Source organism: Symphalangus syndactylus, chromosome 23 (genome assembly GCF_028878055.3).
Source record: "Symphalangus syndactylus isolate Jambi chromosome 23, NHGRI_mSymSyn1-v2.1_pri, whole genome shotgun sequence".
NCBI lineage: Eukaryota > Metazoa > Chordata > Mammalia > Primates > Hylobatidae > Symphalangus > Symphalangus syndactylus.
This window is the reverse complement of record NC_072445.2, coordinates 17,186,335-17,205,414: the sequence shown is the minus strand read 5'-3', so window position 1 is coordinate 17,205,414 and position 19,080 is coordinate 17,186,335. Positions and strand designations below refer to the sequence as shown.

The 19,080-nt window shown below is 45.9% G+C and overlaps 1 protein-coding gene across 1 annotated transcript in view; it reads left to right on the top strand.

Annotated features, from left to right (window-relative positions):
• Positions 1 to 17,342: 17,342 nt before the first annotated feature.
• ZNF318 (zinc finger protein 318) overlaps positions 17,343 to 19,080 on the top strand; it is a 35,598-nt gene continuing 33,860 nt past the window's right edge. The window contains exon 1 of the mRNA XM_055263119.2: positions 17,343 to 18,088. Within this exon, the coding sequence (XP_055119094.2) occupies positions 17,690 to 18,088 (399 nt within the window). The 5' untranslated portion in view covers positions 17,343 to 17,689. The remainder of the gene's footprint in view (positions 18,089 to 19,080) is intronic.

Below are 19,080 nucleotides of genomic sequence, written 5' to 3'. Positions count from 1 at the left end.
GGCTCACACTAGTAATCCTAGCATTTTGGAAGGCTGAGGTGGGAGGATCACTTGAGCCCAGGAGTTTGAGACCAGCCTGGGCAACATAGAATACCCCATCTCCCTCTTTTTTTTTTTTTTGAGATGGAGTCTCACTCTGTCACCCAGGCTGGAGTGCAGTGGTTTGATCTCGGTTCACTGCAACCTCCACCTCTCGGGTTCAAGCAATTTTCCTGTCTCAGCCTCCCAAAATGCTGGGATTACAGGTGCCTGCCACCACTCCCAGCTAATTTTTGCATTTTCAGTACAGATGGGGTTTCACCATATTGGCCAGGCTGGCCTTGAACTCCTGACCTCAGGTGATCCACCTGCCTCGGCCTCCCAAAGTGCTGGCATTACAGGTGTGAGCAACCGCACCCGGCCCCTATCTCTTAAAAAAATGAAAAGAAAGAGAAAGAGAGAGAGAGAGAGAGAGAAGTAAGAAATACAAACAAGGCATTGATAAAGGCAAGAAGGTAAAATAAATAAATAAATAAATGCAATTAAAAAAGAAGACATTAATCCAGTGAAGTCTTTTTCTTTGGCTTAATAGCAGAAAACAGCAGATAGAACACACATCAATCTACACTGTCTCATGGTTACATGAACTCTCTGACTCTGCCACAAGTTAGCACGTGGGGATCTTGACCCATATTACCATCCCACAAGATATGCTGGCCCACTGAACTCATGACATCAAACTAATAGGGCATATGGAGTAAAAAATAGCAAGTATCTTACACGCTTTAGGAAATATATGTATACCAGAAGGTAGGGAGGCTCAAGTACAAAGGCTTTTCACTTCACTGATATTTCTTGGTGTTTAGTGATCTTGCATACAGGTGCTCCCTTCAAAATGAAGGACAAGTTGCTTTACTTGTGCTACCTACCCCTAAACCAAAAGAGTCACATCACTTAGGTGAATTTAGAGACAACATTGATCATATTTAGGTTACTGCTCTGACCTCCTTACCTGGTCACTTGAAATGAAGCCATATTTGAGTAAGAATCAGAGGAAGAAAAGGTTCTCCAGCTGGTCCAGTCTGCAGTGCAACTTAGTCCTTGCGATCTTTATAATGTTCAAAGTGTTTGTGGCAGACTGAGCTGCTTTATCATCTGTGGCACGTCTGATAGGAGAATCACAGCAGAGGCCCTCTGAGCATGCCTTTTGGCAGGTAAATATTCTCTCTGAGAATCAGCTCTCAGCTTGCTGCTGGGCCACAGACACAGCATGATCATGGAACTCAGCATGATCACAGCATAATCATGAACTGGCTATTATCTGGTCTTCCTAGGTATGAAGCTGGTTCATACCTAGGACATAGATCCATTATCAAGTAGAAATGACGTATACAAAATGAGGCTAGAGCAGATCCTGAAAACACAAATGGCTCCTAGCACTCACACCACTACTTCTGCTGCATTGCTATTTCATCTACCACTATAACCAATGAAATGGGCCTTGTTACCAGACTGCAGTGGAATAAAGTCATGATTAGTTTGTAGCTGTCTTCACCTGATGTGCTGGCATTAGAAGGAAATGGGCTGCTGTGATACTGTGGCCCCCAATCAAGAGTGACCCTGAAGGACACTGGGGATAGTCAGGACTTCAAGAAATACAACTACTTGACTAGTTTTCCCAGAAGGAGAAAGAGGTTAAGAGTCTACACTGATTTGGCCGGGCCCGGTGGCTCATGCCTGTAATCCCAGCACTTTGGGAGGCCGAGGCGGGTGGATCACGAGGTCAGGAGATCGAGACCATCCTGCCTAGCACGGTGAAACCCCGTCTCTACTAAAAAATACAAAAAAAACCCAAAAAATTAGCCAGTCATGGCCGCACGTACCTGTAGTTCCATCTGCCTGAACCTGGGAGGTGGAGCTTGCGGGGAGCCGAGATTGCGCCACTGCACTCCAGCCTGGGTAACAGAACGAGACTCCGTCTCAAAAAAACAAAAAACAAAAAACATCAGTCTGAGGTTAATGGTTTGGCTAGATGATTAGGGAGTTAGAAGTGATATTAAAATGAAGTTGGAGAAGTATAATGTGGAAGAACTTCTTAAAATGGTCCAAATGTGACAATATCTGTCATGATTCAGTTGCAGACCACAGATATCACTCTACTTAATTTAAAGGAGACAGGCGTTATTACCTGGGATCACGTGGCTTACACAATATTTGTAAGGGGTAGGGGAAGAAGCTTTAGGTGGAGCTTGTAGGAGCACTCCCCACCCCCAGAATCTCACTGATTCTGCTATGCTTGGAAGCTATGGCTTCCACTGCAGGAAACCAGCAAATCAGCACACTGGTAACCACAGAACCACACTTCCTCTGTCATAATTCACAGCAGCAAAGTGAATACTTCATATCCTGTCTCTTTCTCCACATCACTCAGTTAATTGGGTTTCACATTCAAGTCTCATGGAAATATACCTGACTGGCAAAATCTCAATTACATCTGAAACCATAACTGTAATAGGATCTGAGACATACAGCTTTTATCTTTCTCGACTCTCAGTATGGAAAGGTATGAAGGAGTTTAGAATGTATGTTGAGAAAACCAATCTACTATAATGAGAACATCTGTGCCTCGTGAGTAGAAGAGAGTATCAACAATCAGGTAGATAAGATGAACTGCTTTGTGGATAGTATCCGCCCTTTCCCCTAGTTACACATGAGCTTGTGAACAAAGTGATCATGGGACCACTGATGGAGGCAATGCATGTTGAGTGTAAAGGCTCAATCACATGGACGTTCTCACACTAAGACTGATCTGGCTACCGCCAATTTGGACCTCTTCCTTCATGGACAGGGCAGTAATTTATCTTCATTGTAGAAGAAACTTACTTTAAATTTCTATATATTTTTCCTGCTCACTGTATTTTTGCCAGCACCATCCAGAAACTTACTGAATGACTTATAAGGTATTCAACATAACATCCCACACAATGATGCTTTTGGCCAAGGGAGTACTTTTACAGTGGAAGAAGTAAGACAGTTGGGATACACAATTCAACTCTTCTGGGATTCCTTATTTAGTTTTATTGTATATTCCAGCTAGTCTTATAGAATAGGCTTATTGAGGTCTTAGTTATTTTGCCAACTGGAGACAACATCTCATAAGATTATAGTGGTATAAGCAGGGTACGGTGGCTCACGCCTGTAATCCCAGCACTTTGGGAGGCCAAGGCGGGTGGATCACTTGAGGTCAGGTGTTCGAGACCTGCCTGAACAACATGGAGAAATCCCGGCTCTACTAAAAATACAAAATTAGCTGAGCGTGGTTGGCACATGCCTGTAATCCCAGCTACTTGGGAGGCTGAGGCAGAAGAATTGCTTGAACCCAGGAGGTGGAGGTTGCAGTGAGCCACGATCACACTATTGCACTCCAACCTGGGTGACAAGAGCAAAACTCTGTCTCAAAGAAAGAAAGAAAGAAAAAAAGATTAGAGTGGTATCCTACAGAAAGTGACATAAGCTCTGAAATAGTGACCAATTTATGTGGAGCATTTCTCTCATACCCAAAAATATACAAGGGTGGGGATGAGATATATAGGTGAGGTGGTACCTCTTACAATTACACTTGTGGCTGGGCATGGTAGCTCACACCTGTAACCCCGGCACTTTGGGAGGCTAAGGCAAGGGAATCTCTTGGGCCCAGGAGTTCAAGACCAGCCTGGGGAACATGGCAAAATCCAGTCCCAACAAAAAGTACAAAAAATTAGCAAGGCATGGTGGCACGCACCTGTAGTCCCAGCTACTTGGGAGGCTGAGGGGTGGGAGGATCGCTTGAGCCCGGGAGGTTGAGGCTACAGTGAGCCATGATCATGCCAACCCGGGCAACAGAGTGGGACCATTTCTCAAAAAATAAATAAATAAATAAATACACTTGTATCTGTAACAAATTACTACAAACTTGGAGGGTAAAAACAACACATATTTATTATCTTACAGCTCTGGAGTGCAGAAATCCAAAATGGGTCTCACTGGGCTAAAATTAAGGTGTGGACAGGGCTGTGTTACTTTTGGAGGCCCTAGGTGACAAATCTTGCCTGTTCCCTTGGCTTTTTCAACTTCTGGAGGTTGCCCACATTTCTTGGCTCATGGTCCCCTTTTCAAAGCCAGCAATGGCTGGTCGAATCTTTCCCATGGTGCAGCGCTCCAATACTGCCTCCCTCTTTCTTTTAGAAGGTAACCACTGGTGATTATATTGGGCCCACTTAGATAATACAGGATCATTTTCCCATCTTCAGGCCAGCTAATTAGCAACCTTAATTCCATCTGCAACCTTAATTCCATCTGCAACCTTAATTCCCTCTTGTCATGTAACATATTCATAGGTTTTGAGGATTAAGATGTGGACATCTTTGGGAACTATTATTCTCCCCAGTATGTCAACTCTGAGCTCTGCTGGTGAGAAATATTCCACCAGTAGGAACAACAGTTTAGGGTGAGATGGCCACTGGCCACGTTGGATTCTTCACTGTAGTAGATCAATGGGGAAAAAAGAAGTTATGGTATTGAGTCATTAATCCTGATTTTTGCAAAGAAATAAGATTGTAGTTACACACTGGGGTCAAGAGGCATATTGATGGGACAGAGGGGATCCCCTGGGGTACATCCTCATGAAACCATGTTCAGAACTAAAAGTTAATGAAAGACTTCTTCAACCCCTTGAATAGGTAGGACCACCAAAGGCTTGGATCTCTCAGAGATGAGATTTGGGTCATATACTGACCAGCTGAGGTTCTGCCTAAAGGCAAAGAGACCACAGAACTAGTAGAGAGGGCAGAAGTCATAAATACCCACAGCCTTCTGATCAGTTGTGGAAATGAGAATGGTAGCCTTTTTCCATATTTCTTTCCCTGATTTTTCCTAAATATATTCATATATCTTAACTGATTTCCCTTTTTTCTCTCATTTTTTTTTTTTTTTTTTTTTTTTTTTGAGACGGAGTCTCGCTCTTTCGCCCAGGCTGGAGTGCAGTGGCGCAATCTCGGCTCACTGCAAGCTCCGCCTCCCGGGTTAACGCCATTCTCCTGCCTCAGCCTCTCTGAGTAGCTGGGACTACAGGCGCCCGCCACCACGCCCGGCTAATTTTTTTTTGTATTTTTTAGTAGAGACGGGGTTTCACTGTGGTCTCGATCTCCTGACCTCGTGATCCGCCCGCCTCGGCCTCCCAAAGTGCTGGGATTACAAGCGTGAGCCACCGCGCCCGGCCTTTTTTTTTTTTTAAATAAATGATGTGTTGGCCAGGCATGGTGGCTCATGCCTGTAATCCCAGAACTTTGGGAGGCCGAGGCGGGCAGATCACTTGAGGTCAGGCACTCAAGACCAGCTAGCCAACATGGTGAAACTCCGTTTCTACTAAAAAAAATATAAAAATTAGCCAAGGATGGTGGTGCGTGCCTGTAGTCCCAGCCACTCATGAGGCTGAGGCGTAAGAATTGCTTCCACCTGGGAGGTAGAGGTTGCAGTGAGCTGAGATTGAGCCACTACACTCCAGCCTGGGTGACAGAGCAAAATTCCATCTCAAAAAAAAAAAATGATGTGTTGGTGATTGATAACATTACAAGCTAATCTACAAAGATATCAAGACAAGACTGGGCAGAACTAGGAATAGGCATCCACAAGACTCCCTGGGCTTGGAACTGGATGTAGTGACTGCTAAAATCTGAGGCTATTTTGAGGGAGGCAGTAAGTGATTTTCATTTGTATAAGGGATGTCCAAAGTGTGCTGGACAGGAATATTTTTTTTTGGAAGAGTTAAGTATGGGAAGAAGGATATATGTGGATAACAGGCAGTAGGAGGGATTTTCTGAGCCTTGTTCTGTGAACTGCACAATTTAATTTCAACCACTTTATTTTCTGCTTATGTTAGCCAGAATTCATTTTTCTTGCTTGCAGCTGGAAACCCTGACTGATACAGGGTCCCAGCCTGTCTTACCCTTTCCTCTGTCTCTTAGCACCTGTCATTTTCTTCTTTCTAAAACACAGAAAGTGTAGATCACTTTATTCTGTCATCCTATGCAAAAATCTCCAATGACAGAGTACAATCTGGACACCTTACTCTGAAATCCATGTTTCTCACCAGGTTAATGCCAAGTTACCTTTCCAAATGCATCTTTGCCTATTCCCTTCTAAAAACCAGCATTCAAGCCAAATTGGCTCCTTACTGCCTTGGGAATCACCAAGAACATCAAAATGTAACTTTTACACAAAGGAGGGTAGCCTTCTTTGGCCACCCAGTCCTCAAAGAAGTCTCCATATACAGAACTCCTGTCTATGACATTGTACAGAGGGATGCAATGCCTCATGATATGCTTTTGTTTTTATTGGTATCTTGAAAGCTACATTAAAAAAAACCTGTGAGCTTCTCAAAGATAAGGACCATGTTTTATTCATTTTTATAGACTAGAACCTAACAGAGTGTCTGACAGCTACAATTATTAGGGTTTTAAACAATTCAGATAAATTTCAGTGCCTTTTTTTTTCTTTTGGTGAGTAATAGTACTGATATAGTACTAAACATGAAATCTGTTCTTCCACCAGGGGAGGGAAGGGGCAGTCATCTGCTTCATGGGCTAGATGAAGAGACTGAAGGATCCACCTGCTCCTCGTACCAACTTTCAACCCAATTCTACATTTCAGCACCACACCCAAACCTACCTTCAAAAGTCTCTGGGGTGTCTAATAAGAGGGTCAGAGTTCTGTGTATGAACCATTTTGGTTCCTTCTGGGCTACCCACCTGCATGCCTAAGTTTCAGCTTTTTCTGCTTTGCTGTTAGGTACCTAACACCATCTGTTTTCTGGCTTCCAAAATGTTGTCATCATCCCCTGTACCTTCTCTTCTCATCTTTTCTCCCATTCCTTTATTTATTTATTTTTATTTTTTAGAGACAGAGTTTCACTCTGTTGGCCAGGCTGAAGTGCAGTGGCACAATCATAGCTAACTGCAGCCTCAAATTCCTGGGCTCAAGCAATCCTCCCCAGTAGCTGGGACTGCAGGACTGAGCAACTATGACTAGCTAATTTTTTTTTATTTTTACTTTTGTAGAGACAGGGTTTCACTATGTTGCCCAGGCCTCTGGCCTCAAGCAATCCTTCTGCCTTGGCCTCTCATAGCCCTGGGATTATAGGTGTGAGTTACCATACCTGGCCCAAACACCTTAATTCTAAGTAAAGTTATACTCTAGGCCTAAGTTTATTTCAAAACAAGAGAAACTAATCACTCATAATTTTAGAGCCTCCCCAAAGTAATTAATTTGATTTACACACATACAAGCCACCACACCTGGCTAATTTTTGTATTTTTTGTAGAGATGGAGTCTTGCTATGTTGCCCAGACTGGTCTCAAACTCCTGGGCCCAAGCGATCCTCACATCTTGGCCTCCCAAAGTGCTGGAATTATAGGCATGACCCACTTTGCCCAGCTGATTCCTTTTTTCATCTATTGTGTTTTTATTTTATTAATAATTTTTATACAACCTCTGCAATAGTAGGCTTGTAGTGTTGAAAAAAGAAGCTGCAATCACTACTAAGTCAATCCAACTGAGTTTATTTAAGGGATACAGATGTCAGAACAAGCAGGCAGCACAAGTAGGTCAGTAATATTTTCCTGGACAGAAAAGTGGGTTTCCAAAATCCTAATGGGTAGGGTTGCCAGATTTAGTGAATAAAAATACAATGTTTTATCTGGCAATCTACAAACAATGGACCACAATTCTAGATGAGAACTCTTGAGTGAGTTGAGCATCACATCTGTCTTTCTGGAGGGCTCACTGTCCCTCTTCTGGCCAAATGTTTCCTACACGAAGCTGGAGTTTGTTTGGATAGGTACCAGCAATCACATCATCTGAGCCAGTTATACCTCATTAATCTTGGACTTAAAGGATAACCAGCCTGAGGCAGGCTGGGTGGCCCACACCTTTAATCCTAGCACTTTGTAAGGCTGAAGCAGGCAGATGGCTGGAACCCAGGAGTTTGACACCAGCCTGGGCAATATAGGGAGAACCTGTCTGTACAAAAAAAATTTTTAATTAGCCAGGCATGGTGGCATATGCCTGTAATCCCAGCTACTTGGGAGTCTGAGGGTGGAAGGATTGCTTGAACCCAGGAGGCAGAGGCTGCAGTGAGCCGAGATCGCACTACTGCACTCCATCCTGGGCAACAGAGTGAGATCCTGTTCAAAAATAAATAAATAAAAATTTAAAAATAACCTGCCTGGACAACATGGCAAAACTCTGTCTCTACAAAAAATAAAAAAATTAGCTGGGTGTGGTGATGCATGCCTGTAGTCCCAGCTACTCAGGAAGCTCAGGTGGGAGGATTGCTTGAGTCCAGGAGTTCAAGGCTGCAGTGAGCTACAACCTATTAAAAAAAAAAAAATTCCAACAGGGCTAAACAGTTTGGTCAAGTATAGTGTGCACACAGGCATGAACACAGATTAATGTTTATAATGTTGAATATGCTGGACGTGGTCAACCTCTGCATACCTCTTCAGCTTCATTTCTCACTATTCTCCTTTCTTCCTGCCCTCTGGTCACACTGGCCTTCTGCCTGGTCAGTCAGATCACCAGGGTTTCACCTGCCACAGGGCTTTGTGTGCAGCTGAGCTTTCTAAACCTTACACCAGTAATGTTTATAGGTATGTCAAGAAATGATTCCTGTCTACCCTGGGGTGAGAACAGGTGGGGACTGGGTAAGTGGCTGGTGTAAACAGAGGACAAGGACAGTGAAAAGGGTAACTGTTAGGAAGTACTAGATTAGTTGTCCCTGTGCCTACCAGGCTTTATGCTCTACTACTTCCTACTTATTTTCAGATCTCAGCTCAAATCCCGCTTCTCAGGGAAGTCCTGCCTAATCTCTCTGACCATAGCAGATCTTAATACATGTCTCAGATCACCCGGGACCTTTCCTTCAAAACACTTGAAAATTTCCATCAAAATGCTTAAACATAAAAATATTATCATAATTAATAATATTGCTGTTAGATTTATTTTTATTTCATTTTATTTATTTTTCTTTTGTTATTATTTTTTTGAGACAGGGTCTCACTCTTGCCCAGGCTATAGTGTAGTGGTGCTATCATAGCTTGCTGCAACCTTGAACTCCTGGGCTCAAGTGATCCTCCTGCCTCAGCCTCCCAAGTAGCTATGACTACAGGCATGCACCACCACACCTGGCTATTTTGTTGTTGTTGTTGTTTAGTACAGATGAGTTTTGTTATATTGCCCAGGCTGGTCTCAAACTCCTGAGCTCAAGCGATCCTCCTGCTTCAGCCTCCCAAAGTGTTGGGATTAAAGGCATGAGCCATTGTGCCTGGCCAGTATTTATTTGTTTTTTAATAAGCTGGTAAGATGTACATTTGTGTTTTGTGTGATTATGGTATTGTGATTATAATACCATATTATTATAGTAATATAATACTATATATTAGTATATAGTATGTACTAGTTATAAAATAGAAACCATGGTGATCTGGGGGACCAGACAAAAAGCATTTGGATGTGAAACATCCACATATGAATTAATTGCCTGCACTCAGGGTTTCTCCAAATTCAAGGTTAAAAAGGGTTATTAGTGCCTCATAGAAAAAAGGTAGGGGGGCTATACCAAAAGCAATTTTTATTCTCTAGGGTTGTGTATTAGCTATCTGCATAGCAAATTACTCCCAGGTTGGCAGCCTAAAACAAGCACTTTTATCTCACAATTTCTGAGGATGAGGACTGTGGAAGTGATTTGCTAGGTGGTCCTGGCTCAGGGTCTCTCAAGAAGATGCACTCAAGATATTGGCTGGGGCCGCAGTCATCTGAAGGCTTGATATACTTGAGTATCTGCTTGTGAGATGACTCACCCACATGGCTATTGCCTGGAGGCCTCAATTCCTTGCTTCTGTTGTCAAGAGACCTCAGTTTCTCACCACATGGGGTTTTCCATAGGGTTGCTCAACATGGCAGGTGTTTTTCCCCCAAAAGCATATGATCCCAGAGAGAGAGAGTGTGCTCAAAATGGAAGCCACAATGGCTTTAATAACCTAATCTTGGACACGATACATTATCACATCTGTCATATTCTATTGGTCAAACAGACCAACCTTTGTACAATATGGGAAGAGCCTATACCAGGGAGTGAATACCAAGAGACAGGGATCATTAGGGGCTATTTTGGAGGCTGACTAGCATATCTGAGAAACAAATTGCTTGTTAGCACACATAGTGCTATTCAAGCTTCACGTTTCTTAGGATACAGGTTTGTCTTCTGTCTCTAGCTCTTTTAATTGTGAAAAATTACATGTATACACAAAAGTGTATAAAAATAAATGTACAGAACGGGTGTGGTGGCTCACACCTGTAATCCTAGCACTTTGGGAGGCCGAGGTGGGTGGATGACCTGAGGTCAGGAGTTCAAGACCAGCCTGGCCAACATGGTGAAACCTTGTCTCTGCTAAAACTACAAAAATTAGCCAGGTGTGGTGGCGCATGCCTGTGATCCCAGCTACTCAGCAGGGTGAGGCAGGAGAATCACTTGAACCCAGGAGGCAGAGGTTGCAGTGAGCCGAGATCGTACCATTGCACTCCAGCCTGAGCTACAGAGCAAGATTCCACCTTTAAATAAATAAATAAATGTACAGCTAACTGAATTATTAAAAAGCTAGTATCTGTGGAAAAACAACCACCCAGATTAATATATGGAACAATCTCAATACCCCAGAAGCTCCTCCCATTGTTCTGTCTAATTACAGTGTCCTCCCTTCCATCCTCAGGGTGACCACCATGCTGATTTTTACGGTTTTTAGCTTCATTTTCTTTATAGTGGTTTACCACTAAGAATGTACTCCTATTCACTGTCGCTTAGTTTTGACAATTTAGCCGGGTTTGGTGGTAATCCCAGCACTTTGGGAGGCTGAGGCAGGAGGACTGCTTGAGGCCAGGAGTTCAACATCAGTCTAGGCAACATTGTTAACCCTGTCTCGAAAAAAATAAAAAGAAAAAAGAAAAAAAATTATCTGAGCATGATAACACATGCCTTTAGTCCTACCTACTTGGAGGTTGAGGCAGGAGGATCCCTTGAGTCAAAGAGTTTGAGACTGCAGTGGACCATGATTGGGGCACATCACTCTAGCCTGAGTGACAGAGAGAGACCCTGTCTCAAAACAAAACCAAACCAAAACAAAAAAGCTATATAAATGGAATTATGCAATGTATTGTTTTGCATCTATTTTCTTTAACTCAACATTACGTTTTTCAGATTCATTTATGTTGTTGAGTGAAGCAGTCTGTTAATTTTCAATGCTGAATAGTATGCCATTGTATAAACATCCCCAAATTTATTCATTTTACTGCTGTAGAACATGTGGACTTTTTTTAGTATTTGGCAATTACAGAGAAAGCTGCTGTGAACGTTCTTGTACGTAACTGCTGGTATACCTTGTATGCATTTCTGTAGGATATATACTTAGGAACAGAATTGTGTAGTCATTTTCAACTTTAATAGAAATGCCAACCTGTTTTCCAGAGTGGTGGCACTGATTTACACAGTGTAGAAGAATGTCCCTTGTTCTACATCCTTACCAATATCTGCAATGTTAACTATGTTGGTGTGAAGTGCTATTTTGTTATGGTTTTAATTTACATTTTCACGATTGAGGTTTCATATATTTAGTAATCATTTGAATATCCTCTTTTGAGCACTTCTTTTTTTTTTTTTTTTTTGAGATGGAATCTTGTTCTGTCGCTGAGGCTGGAGTGCTCAGCGTGATCTTGGCTCACTGCAACCTCCACCTCCCGGGTTGAAGCAATTCTCCTGCCTTAGCCTCCTGAGTAGCTGGGATTACAGGCACCTACCACCACCCCTGGCCAATTTTTTGGTATTTTTTAGTAGAGATGGGGTTTCACCATGTTGGTCAGGTTGGTCTCGAACTCCTGACCTCAAGTGAGCCACCCATCTCGGCCTCCCAAAGTGCTGAGATTACAGACATGAGCCACTGTGCTCGGCCAAAGTTTTTTTTTTTTTTTTTTTGAGACAGAGGTTATGGATGTAATAGTGACACATGCATGATTAAATCCACCATGTTTAACAGAAAATCATATTTTCTCTCTTCTTCCTTTTCCAGAGACAGGGTCTTGCTTTGTTGTCCAGGCTAATCTCAAGCTCCTGGGCTCAGGTGAAAACTCCTGCCTTAGTCTCCTGAGTACCTGGGATTATGGGTACCTGCCACTGTGTCCAGCAGAAAAATCATATTTTCTTTTCTTTTTTTGAGATGGAGTCTCACTGTGTCACCCAGGCTGGAATGCAGTGGCAAGATCTTGACTCACTGCAACCTCCGCTTCCCAGATTCAAGCGATTCTCCTGCCTCAGCCTCCTGAGTAGCTGGGACTACAAGCATGCTAAGGTAGCTGGACTACCATGCCCAGCTAATTTTTGTATTTTTAGTAGAGACAGAGTTTCACTATGTTGGCCAGGCTAGTCTTGAACTCCTGACCTCAGGTGATCCGCCTGCCCGGCCTCCCACAGTGTTGGGATTACAGGTGTGAGCCACCGCGCGTGGCCAGACTCATATTTTCTTTCTTTCTTTCTTTCTTTTTTTTTTTTGAGATAAAGTCTCCTTCTTCATCCAGGCTGGAGTGTAGTGGCGCGATCTCGGCTCACTGAAAACTCTGCCTCCCAGGTTCAAGCTATTCTCCTGCCTTAGCCTCCTGAATAGCTGGGATTACAGGCACCCACCACCATGCCTGGCTAATTTTTTTATTTTTACTAGAGACAGGGTTTCGCCACGTTGACCAGGCTGGTCTCGAACTCCTGACCTCAGGTGATCTGCCTGCCTCAGCCTCCCAGAGTGCTGGGATTAACAGGCACGAGCCACGACGGCTGGCCTCAGAATCGTATTTTCTAATTAGTTATTACTGGTGTATAGGTAATATTGGTAATATTAGGATATTACCATTCCAGTCACTGAGCAGGGAGTGTCTAGGCTCAGTTCTTGTTTAAAGACTGTCAATATTTTTATCTTCCTGCCCACATGGCACATTCCCATGAAACTTAGCCCCAAGCAGAAGGTTGGCAGTAATTTCGTTCAGCTTGCATGTAGGGACAGGCATGTCCTTGGCTTTAAGCTGAAAATCTGTCCCAGGTCCTCCACCTCCTGAGGAGCACCTACATCTCCATTATCTCACAGGAGCCAAATCTCTAACTGCTACCCTTAATTCTAGACTCATTTCAAAGCCCATGAGGTCCATGGGGAGGTGGTTATCTCATTTCAGAGTGTATTAGCTGTCTTGAGCTGCTGTAACAAAATACCGTAAGGTTGGGTGGCTTCAACAACAGGTGCTTATTTCTTACAGTTCTAGAGGCTGGAATGTCCAAGACCAAGGCGCTAGCCAATTTAGTTCCTGGTGAGTGCTCTCTTCCTGGTTTGTAGACACTGCCTTCTCACTGTGTGCTTGCATAGCAGAGAGAGGGCATGGGTGTCTCTTCCTCTCTTTATAAAGACACTATCATCATAGGGGCCCTACCCTCATGACCTCATCTGACCCTAATTACCTCCCAAAGGACTCTTCTCCAAATAGCATCACATTGGGGGTTAGGACTTTAACAAATGAATTTGGAGTAGTGGTGGGGGGAACACAATTCAGTCCATAGCATACAGCCTAGGTCTCCTTACTTTTCTCTTTTAAGGTTTTATATGTCATTGTGATATGTCTACTATGGGGTGGTGTGTGTGTGTATGTGAAAGTCTTTACACATTTTACCATCTTCATCAGAAGTCTCATAAAAATTTCTTGAATTGATGACAGACAACAGTGACAGTATGTTAACTGGGTTCTTCCTATTGTCTCTGGAGTTTCAGCAAAGGCCTCAAAAGCAGAAGGCAATACAACAGATGCCAGGTACTCCCATTTCCCCATCTTAAAGGGTGATGATAGAATATGAACTAGTCTGCCAGCATTACTAATCATCCACCCTCAGTCTATATAAGATAATCAGGATTGTGTTGGAGAGTTACCTGTGGGCTCTGTATTTCCTCTCCTGCCACTCTGGGGTGGGAGAGGGGTTTCTCCCCTTGCCTGAAGCCAAGTGAGATAAAGCCTTCCACTAGAACCTCTTAGAATGTTTGGCTTGTGTCTCCTGGAGTTTGGAGATCCACAGGGATAGTGTCTTAACCCCTACCTGGGGGAAGTCCAAAAGCAAGATGCTGGCTAACTGTGCTGGGATGGTGAATAAGGTGGGAGCCATGGGGAATGAGCTGCACTGCCTTCGCCACTGGGGCAAAGATGTATGAGTTATCCTGTGAGCCAAGTGGGCCCACAAGCTAACCAACTTGGAGTCATTTAAAAGGGATCCGTCCCATGAGAGATAACTAGAGAGGAAAGGGACTCCTGCCACGGGAGTGAGTTTTACATGGGGTGAGCCTCCTCCAGAAGGCCAAAGACTTGGGGGAGGGGAGTCATAGACAGTGAACCAGAGGAGGACCACTGCCTAGCTCCCAGCAAGAGAGTTCTAAAAAAGCCCACAAAGGTGCGTTAGAGAGAAAAGCCAACATTTGTGATTCCTCCTCGTCCATAGGGAACCGATTTTGGAAGATAACAACATCCTGTACTAACCAGGAAAGTCTGTGTTCTTTCCCTTCAATCCCTTCTCCTCCTGGGAGGAGGGGGTCAGAAATAGCAGCTAGCCAGTGGGAGAGGAGGAGCAAACTTTGAGGAGCAAAGGCAGGGATGTGGAGAAACCTATCATACCACTTTTAATATAGCAAGCTTCAAGTCTGAAGCAGGTAAAAGCAGGGGTAGGGGAGAACCTTTAGCCTGAATAAAGTTTAAAGTTTTGTTCTGTACTATATATTTCCTACTGCAATATGACTACTCTTATGACTGAAAAATACTTGAAAAATGAAAGGATCTGCAAGAGATTTCATGCAGGACACAGAACTATGCATAGAGCAAGTGTGAAGGGGAAGCAGAAGAGTTTTCTGATTATACACCGTGTCTCCTCCTGACTTGAAACACCCCAGTTCCTTTGACAAAAATAGTATTAGAAACGGGTTGAGGAGGAAAAGTTGATACAGAATATAACAAACATGATTTAAAATTTATTGACTCCAAGTATTATACACACTGATTTACATTTTTTTCACATTTATTAAGTCCCACCAAAAGTATGGGTAACCAAAATTCATATATACTCTAATAAAGACAGGGCATACACCTCTGGCATATTTTTATTATTTTTTTCATTAAAATATGTTATTGGTTTCTTATTTTATATAAATTATATAAAATGTGAAGCTGGGTGAAAGTAGTCAACTAGTAAAAATTTTATACATTTTTACTGAGTATATGCCATTATAAGAACGTATGGAAATGATATATATATATTATATATATGGATGTATTTTTTGAGAGAGGGTCTCACGCTGTCACCCAGGCTGGAGTGCAGTGGCATGATCACAGCTCACTGCAGCCTCAACCTCCCGAGTAGCTGGGGTACAGGAACGTGCCACCACACCCGGCAAATTTTTTTTTTTTTTTTTTTTTTTTAGAAATGGGGGGTCCTTCGGCCGGGCGTGGTGGCTCACGCTTGTAATCCCAGCACTTTGGGAGGCCGAGGCGGGCGGATCACGAGGTCAGGAGATCGAGACCACGGTGAAACCCCGTCTCTACTAAAAATACAAAAAAAATTAGCCGGGCGTGGTGGCGGGCGCCTGTAGTCCCAGCTACTCGGAGAGGCTGAGGCAGGAGAATGGCGTGAACCCGGGAGGCGGAGCTTGCAGTGAGCCGAGATTGCGCCACTGCACTCCAGCCTGGGCGACAGAGCGAGACTCCGTCTCAAAAAAAAAAAAAAAAAGAAATGGGGGTCCTTCTACGTTACCCAGGCTGGTCTCGAACTCCCAGGCTCAAACAATCCTCCTGCCCCGGACTCCCAAAATGGTGGGATTATAGGCATGACCCTTCCGCCTGGCCCACTTTTTTTTTTTTTTTTTTTTTGAGACGGAGTCTTTCTCTGTCCCCCAGGCTGGAGTGCACTGGCACGATCTCGGCTCACTGCAAGCTCCACCTCTCGGGTTCACGCCATTCTCCTGCCTCAGCCTCCTGAGTAGCTGGGATTACAGGCGCCCGCCACCACGCCCGGCTAATTTTTTGTATTTTTAGTAGAGACGGGGTTTCACCGTGTTAGCCAGGATGGTCTCGATCTCCTGACCTCGTGATCCGCCCGCCTCGGCCTCCCAAAGTGCTGGGATTACAGGCTTGAGCCACCGCGCCCGGCAACCTGGCCCACTTTTGTATTTAGGATGCAGAGCCCTGAGATTGGCATCTAGGAAAATTCTGGACTTAGGCCAGGGGAGGGGGCATGCCTGAATCTCTTACAAAAACTCGCGACGCCTCCAGTCTGTCATGATGTGGGCCCCTGGTAATGAAGGACCTCCACTATGACCACAAGTACTTTAGTCAGAAAACAGCTCAAAAACGTGTGAAGAGAGTCCACCAAACAGGCTTCGTGTGAGCAACAAGGCTGTTTATCTCACCTGGGTGCAGGTGGGTTGAGTCTGAAAAAGGAGTCAGCAAAGGGTGGTGGAATTATCATTAGTTCTTATAGGTTTGGGATAGGCGTACAAAGTACATTCTTAAGGGCGGGGGAGAATATTACAAAGCACCTACTTAAGGGCGAGGAGGAGAATATATCCTGTCAGTTAGGGTGGGGCAGGAACAAATCACAATGGTGGAATGTCATCAGTTAAAGCTATTTTCACTTCTTTTGTGGATCTTCAGTTGCCTCAGGCCATCTGGATGTACACGTGCAGGTCATAGGCGATATGATGGCTTAGCTTGGGCTCAGACGCCTGACAACGTGTATTTTGGGTTTGATTCTGGCCCACTACCTCCACCTCGTACTTTCCTATGCTCAATTTCAACCTCCAGAAATTAGGCAAACTGGAAAGTAAACTGATGCGGGTCGTGTTGCTTCAGCAGGGGACAGGACTTCGGTGGGCGCTCCTGCCGGGGTCCGTAACCTCCGACACAGCTAACGCTTACAGGCCCGTTTATATTATCACGAATGGTTTTCAACCATTTCGTGGCCATCCCTAAATTAAGAGGCTTGAGGGGCGACAGGAAAGAGCGAAGACACCTCCGCACGGTCTCCAAACCCCTAAGTCCCGAGGCCTGGAGCATCCCCGGAAAACCAGGCTCCTCTCCAGAGAAGCCCTCCCTTCCGCCCCGCCCACCCCGCGCGGAGGCCACAGGGGTCACGTGGCCGCCGGGGGAGGGGGAAGTGGGCGGCTCTGTGGCCGCCATCTTGAGGATTCGGAGGCGGGGCGTGCAGAGCTCAGGGCGCGCGCTTCGCTTCCCCTCCCCTCGCCCAGCCTCGCACCGGCGTCTGTGCTCCTCCCCACTTTTCTTGGTTCCTGCGGCCGCTCCCTGAGTGGAGGAGCGGGGAGCCCCGGAGGCGGGGGGGTGTGTCGGACGCGTGCTCGCACCCTCCAACCGCCAGCCGCGGGGGCGCGCTCGGCCGGGCCCCCGGGGCGACGCGGGGCCGAGGAGAGGGGGCTGCTCCCGCGGCTGAGGCGGCGCGCAGCGGCCGAGGTGGCGGCGGCTGCAGCTGCGGCGGCGCGCTCCGGGCCTGCGTCTAGGGCGCCCCCGGGTCGGAGCTGTCGCTGTGGCCGCCGCTGCGAGAACCATGTACCGCAGCAGCGCTCGCTCCTCCGTCTCTTCCCACCGGCCTAAAGACGACGGCGGGGGCGGCCCGCGCAGCGGCCGCAGCTCTGGCTCCTCCTCAGGCCCGGCTCGCCGCAGCCCACCGCCGCCTCCGCCCTCTGGCTCCTCGTCGCGGACCCCGGCTCGCCGACCCCGCTCGCCCTCAGGGCACCGCGGCCGCCGGGCCTCGCCGTCCCCGCCACGGGGTCGTCGCGTCTCCCCGTCCCCGCCTCGGGCCCGTCGCGGCTCTCCGTCGCCACCGCGGGGCCGACGACTCTTCCCGCCGGGCCCGGCCGGCTTCAGAGGCAGCAGCCGAGGGGAGTCCCGCGCCGACTATGCCCGGGACGGCCGCGGAGACCATCCAGGCGACAGCGGCAGCCGGGTAATCCCACCCCTCGTCCAGGACTCCCTCCATCCCCCAGCCCCCTCGCCCGGAATTCCCGTTTCCAGAAACGCCCGGGGCCTCCAGGCCAGGGTCCTAAGCGCGAAGCCTCCGGCCAACTCCCTCGGGGATGCCCAGCCTGGAGGCTTCTGTCAGACCCGGGAGCGTTGACACAATAACGGACTCGGGAGCGCACGGGCGTCTGGTCGGGAGTGCGCGCTCCGTTCCTTACGAATAGGCTGTTTCTCTCACGCCGGGTGAGGTGTGGAAAGTTTGCCAAGGCGAGGGGCATTTCGTCCAAACCGTGTGCCTTGGTACTTGTTGTAGAGTTGACGTGTCCTTGGGGTTCCTTAGTTTTCATCCCCTTACACCTGAGCTGCATTCCTGGATCTTAGGGGAAAAAAGCCGAAATATTCGTTTTTGTGGCGAGTTAGGGACGCTTGAACCCTACCAGGCTTTACGTCGAGTGTAAACTGTTAGCTTAAATGAATTGGAGCTGCTGCTTTGGAATGAAGTATCGAGTTCTATGCCAGGAATTATGCCTAGCCTTTCACTTTACACATTCTTTTAACTCTCACAACTCTTTGAAGTGAGGCAGTTAATATTATTCCTTGTACAGCCGAGGAAGCAACCCAGAGAGGTTCAAGTAACTCGACTAAGGTGACACGGCTAAGTGGTGGAGCTGTGATTCAACTCAGATCCGCCTGGTTCCCCAAACCTATGATTTGAACTTTTGTGTTTCACTGCTAGAGGAACGGAGCATGAGATTAAGTTTAGTTTTAGAAATAATGTTGACCTTTAAACCATAACCACCACCCCAAGAGATTCTCTAGGTAGAGTCTGGTGTTTGGGAATTTGTTTTATTTTTAGTTCATCAGTCTTTTTTTTATTATTATTTGAGAAAGAGTCTCACTCTGTTGCCCAGGCTGGAGTGCAATGGCATGATCTCAGCTCACTGTAACCTCCGCCTCCGGGGTTCAATCGATTCTCCC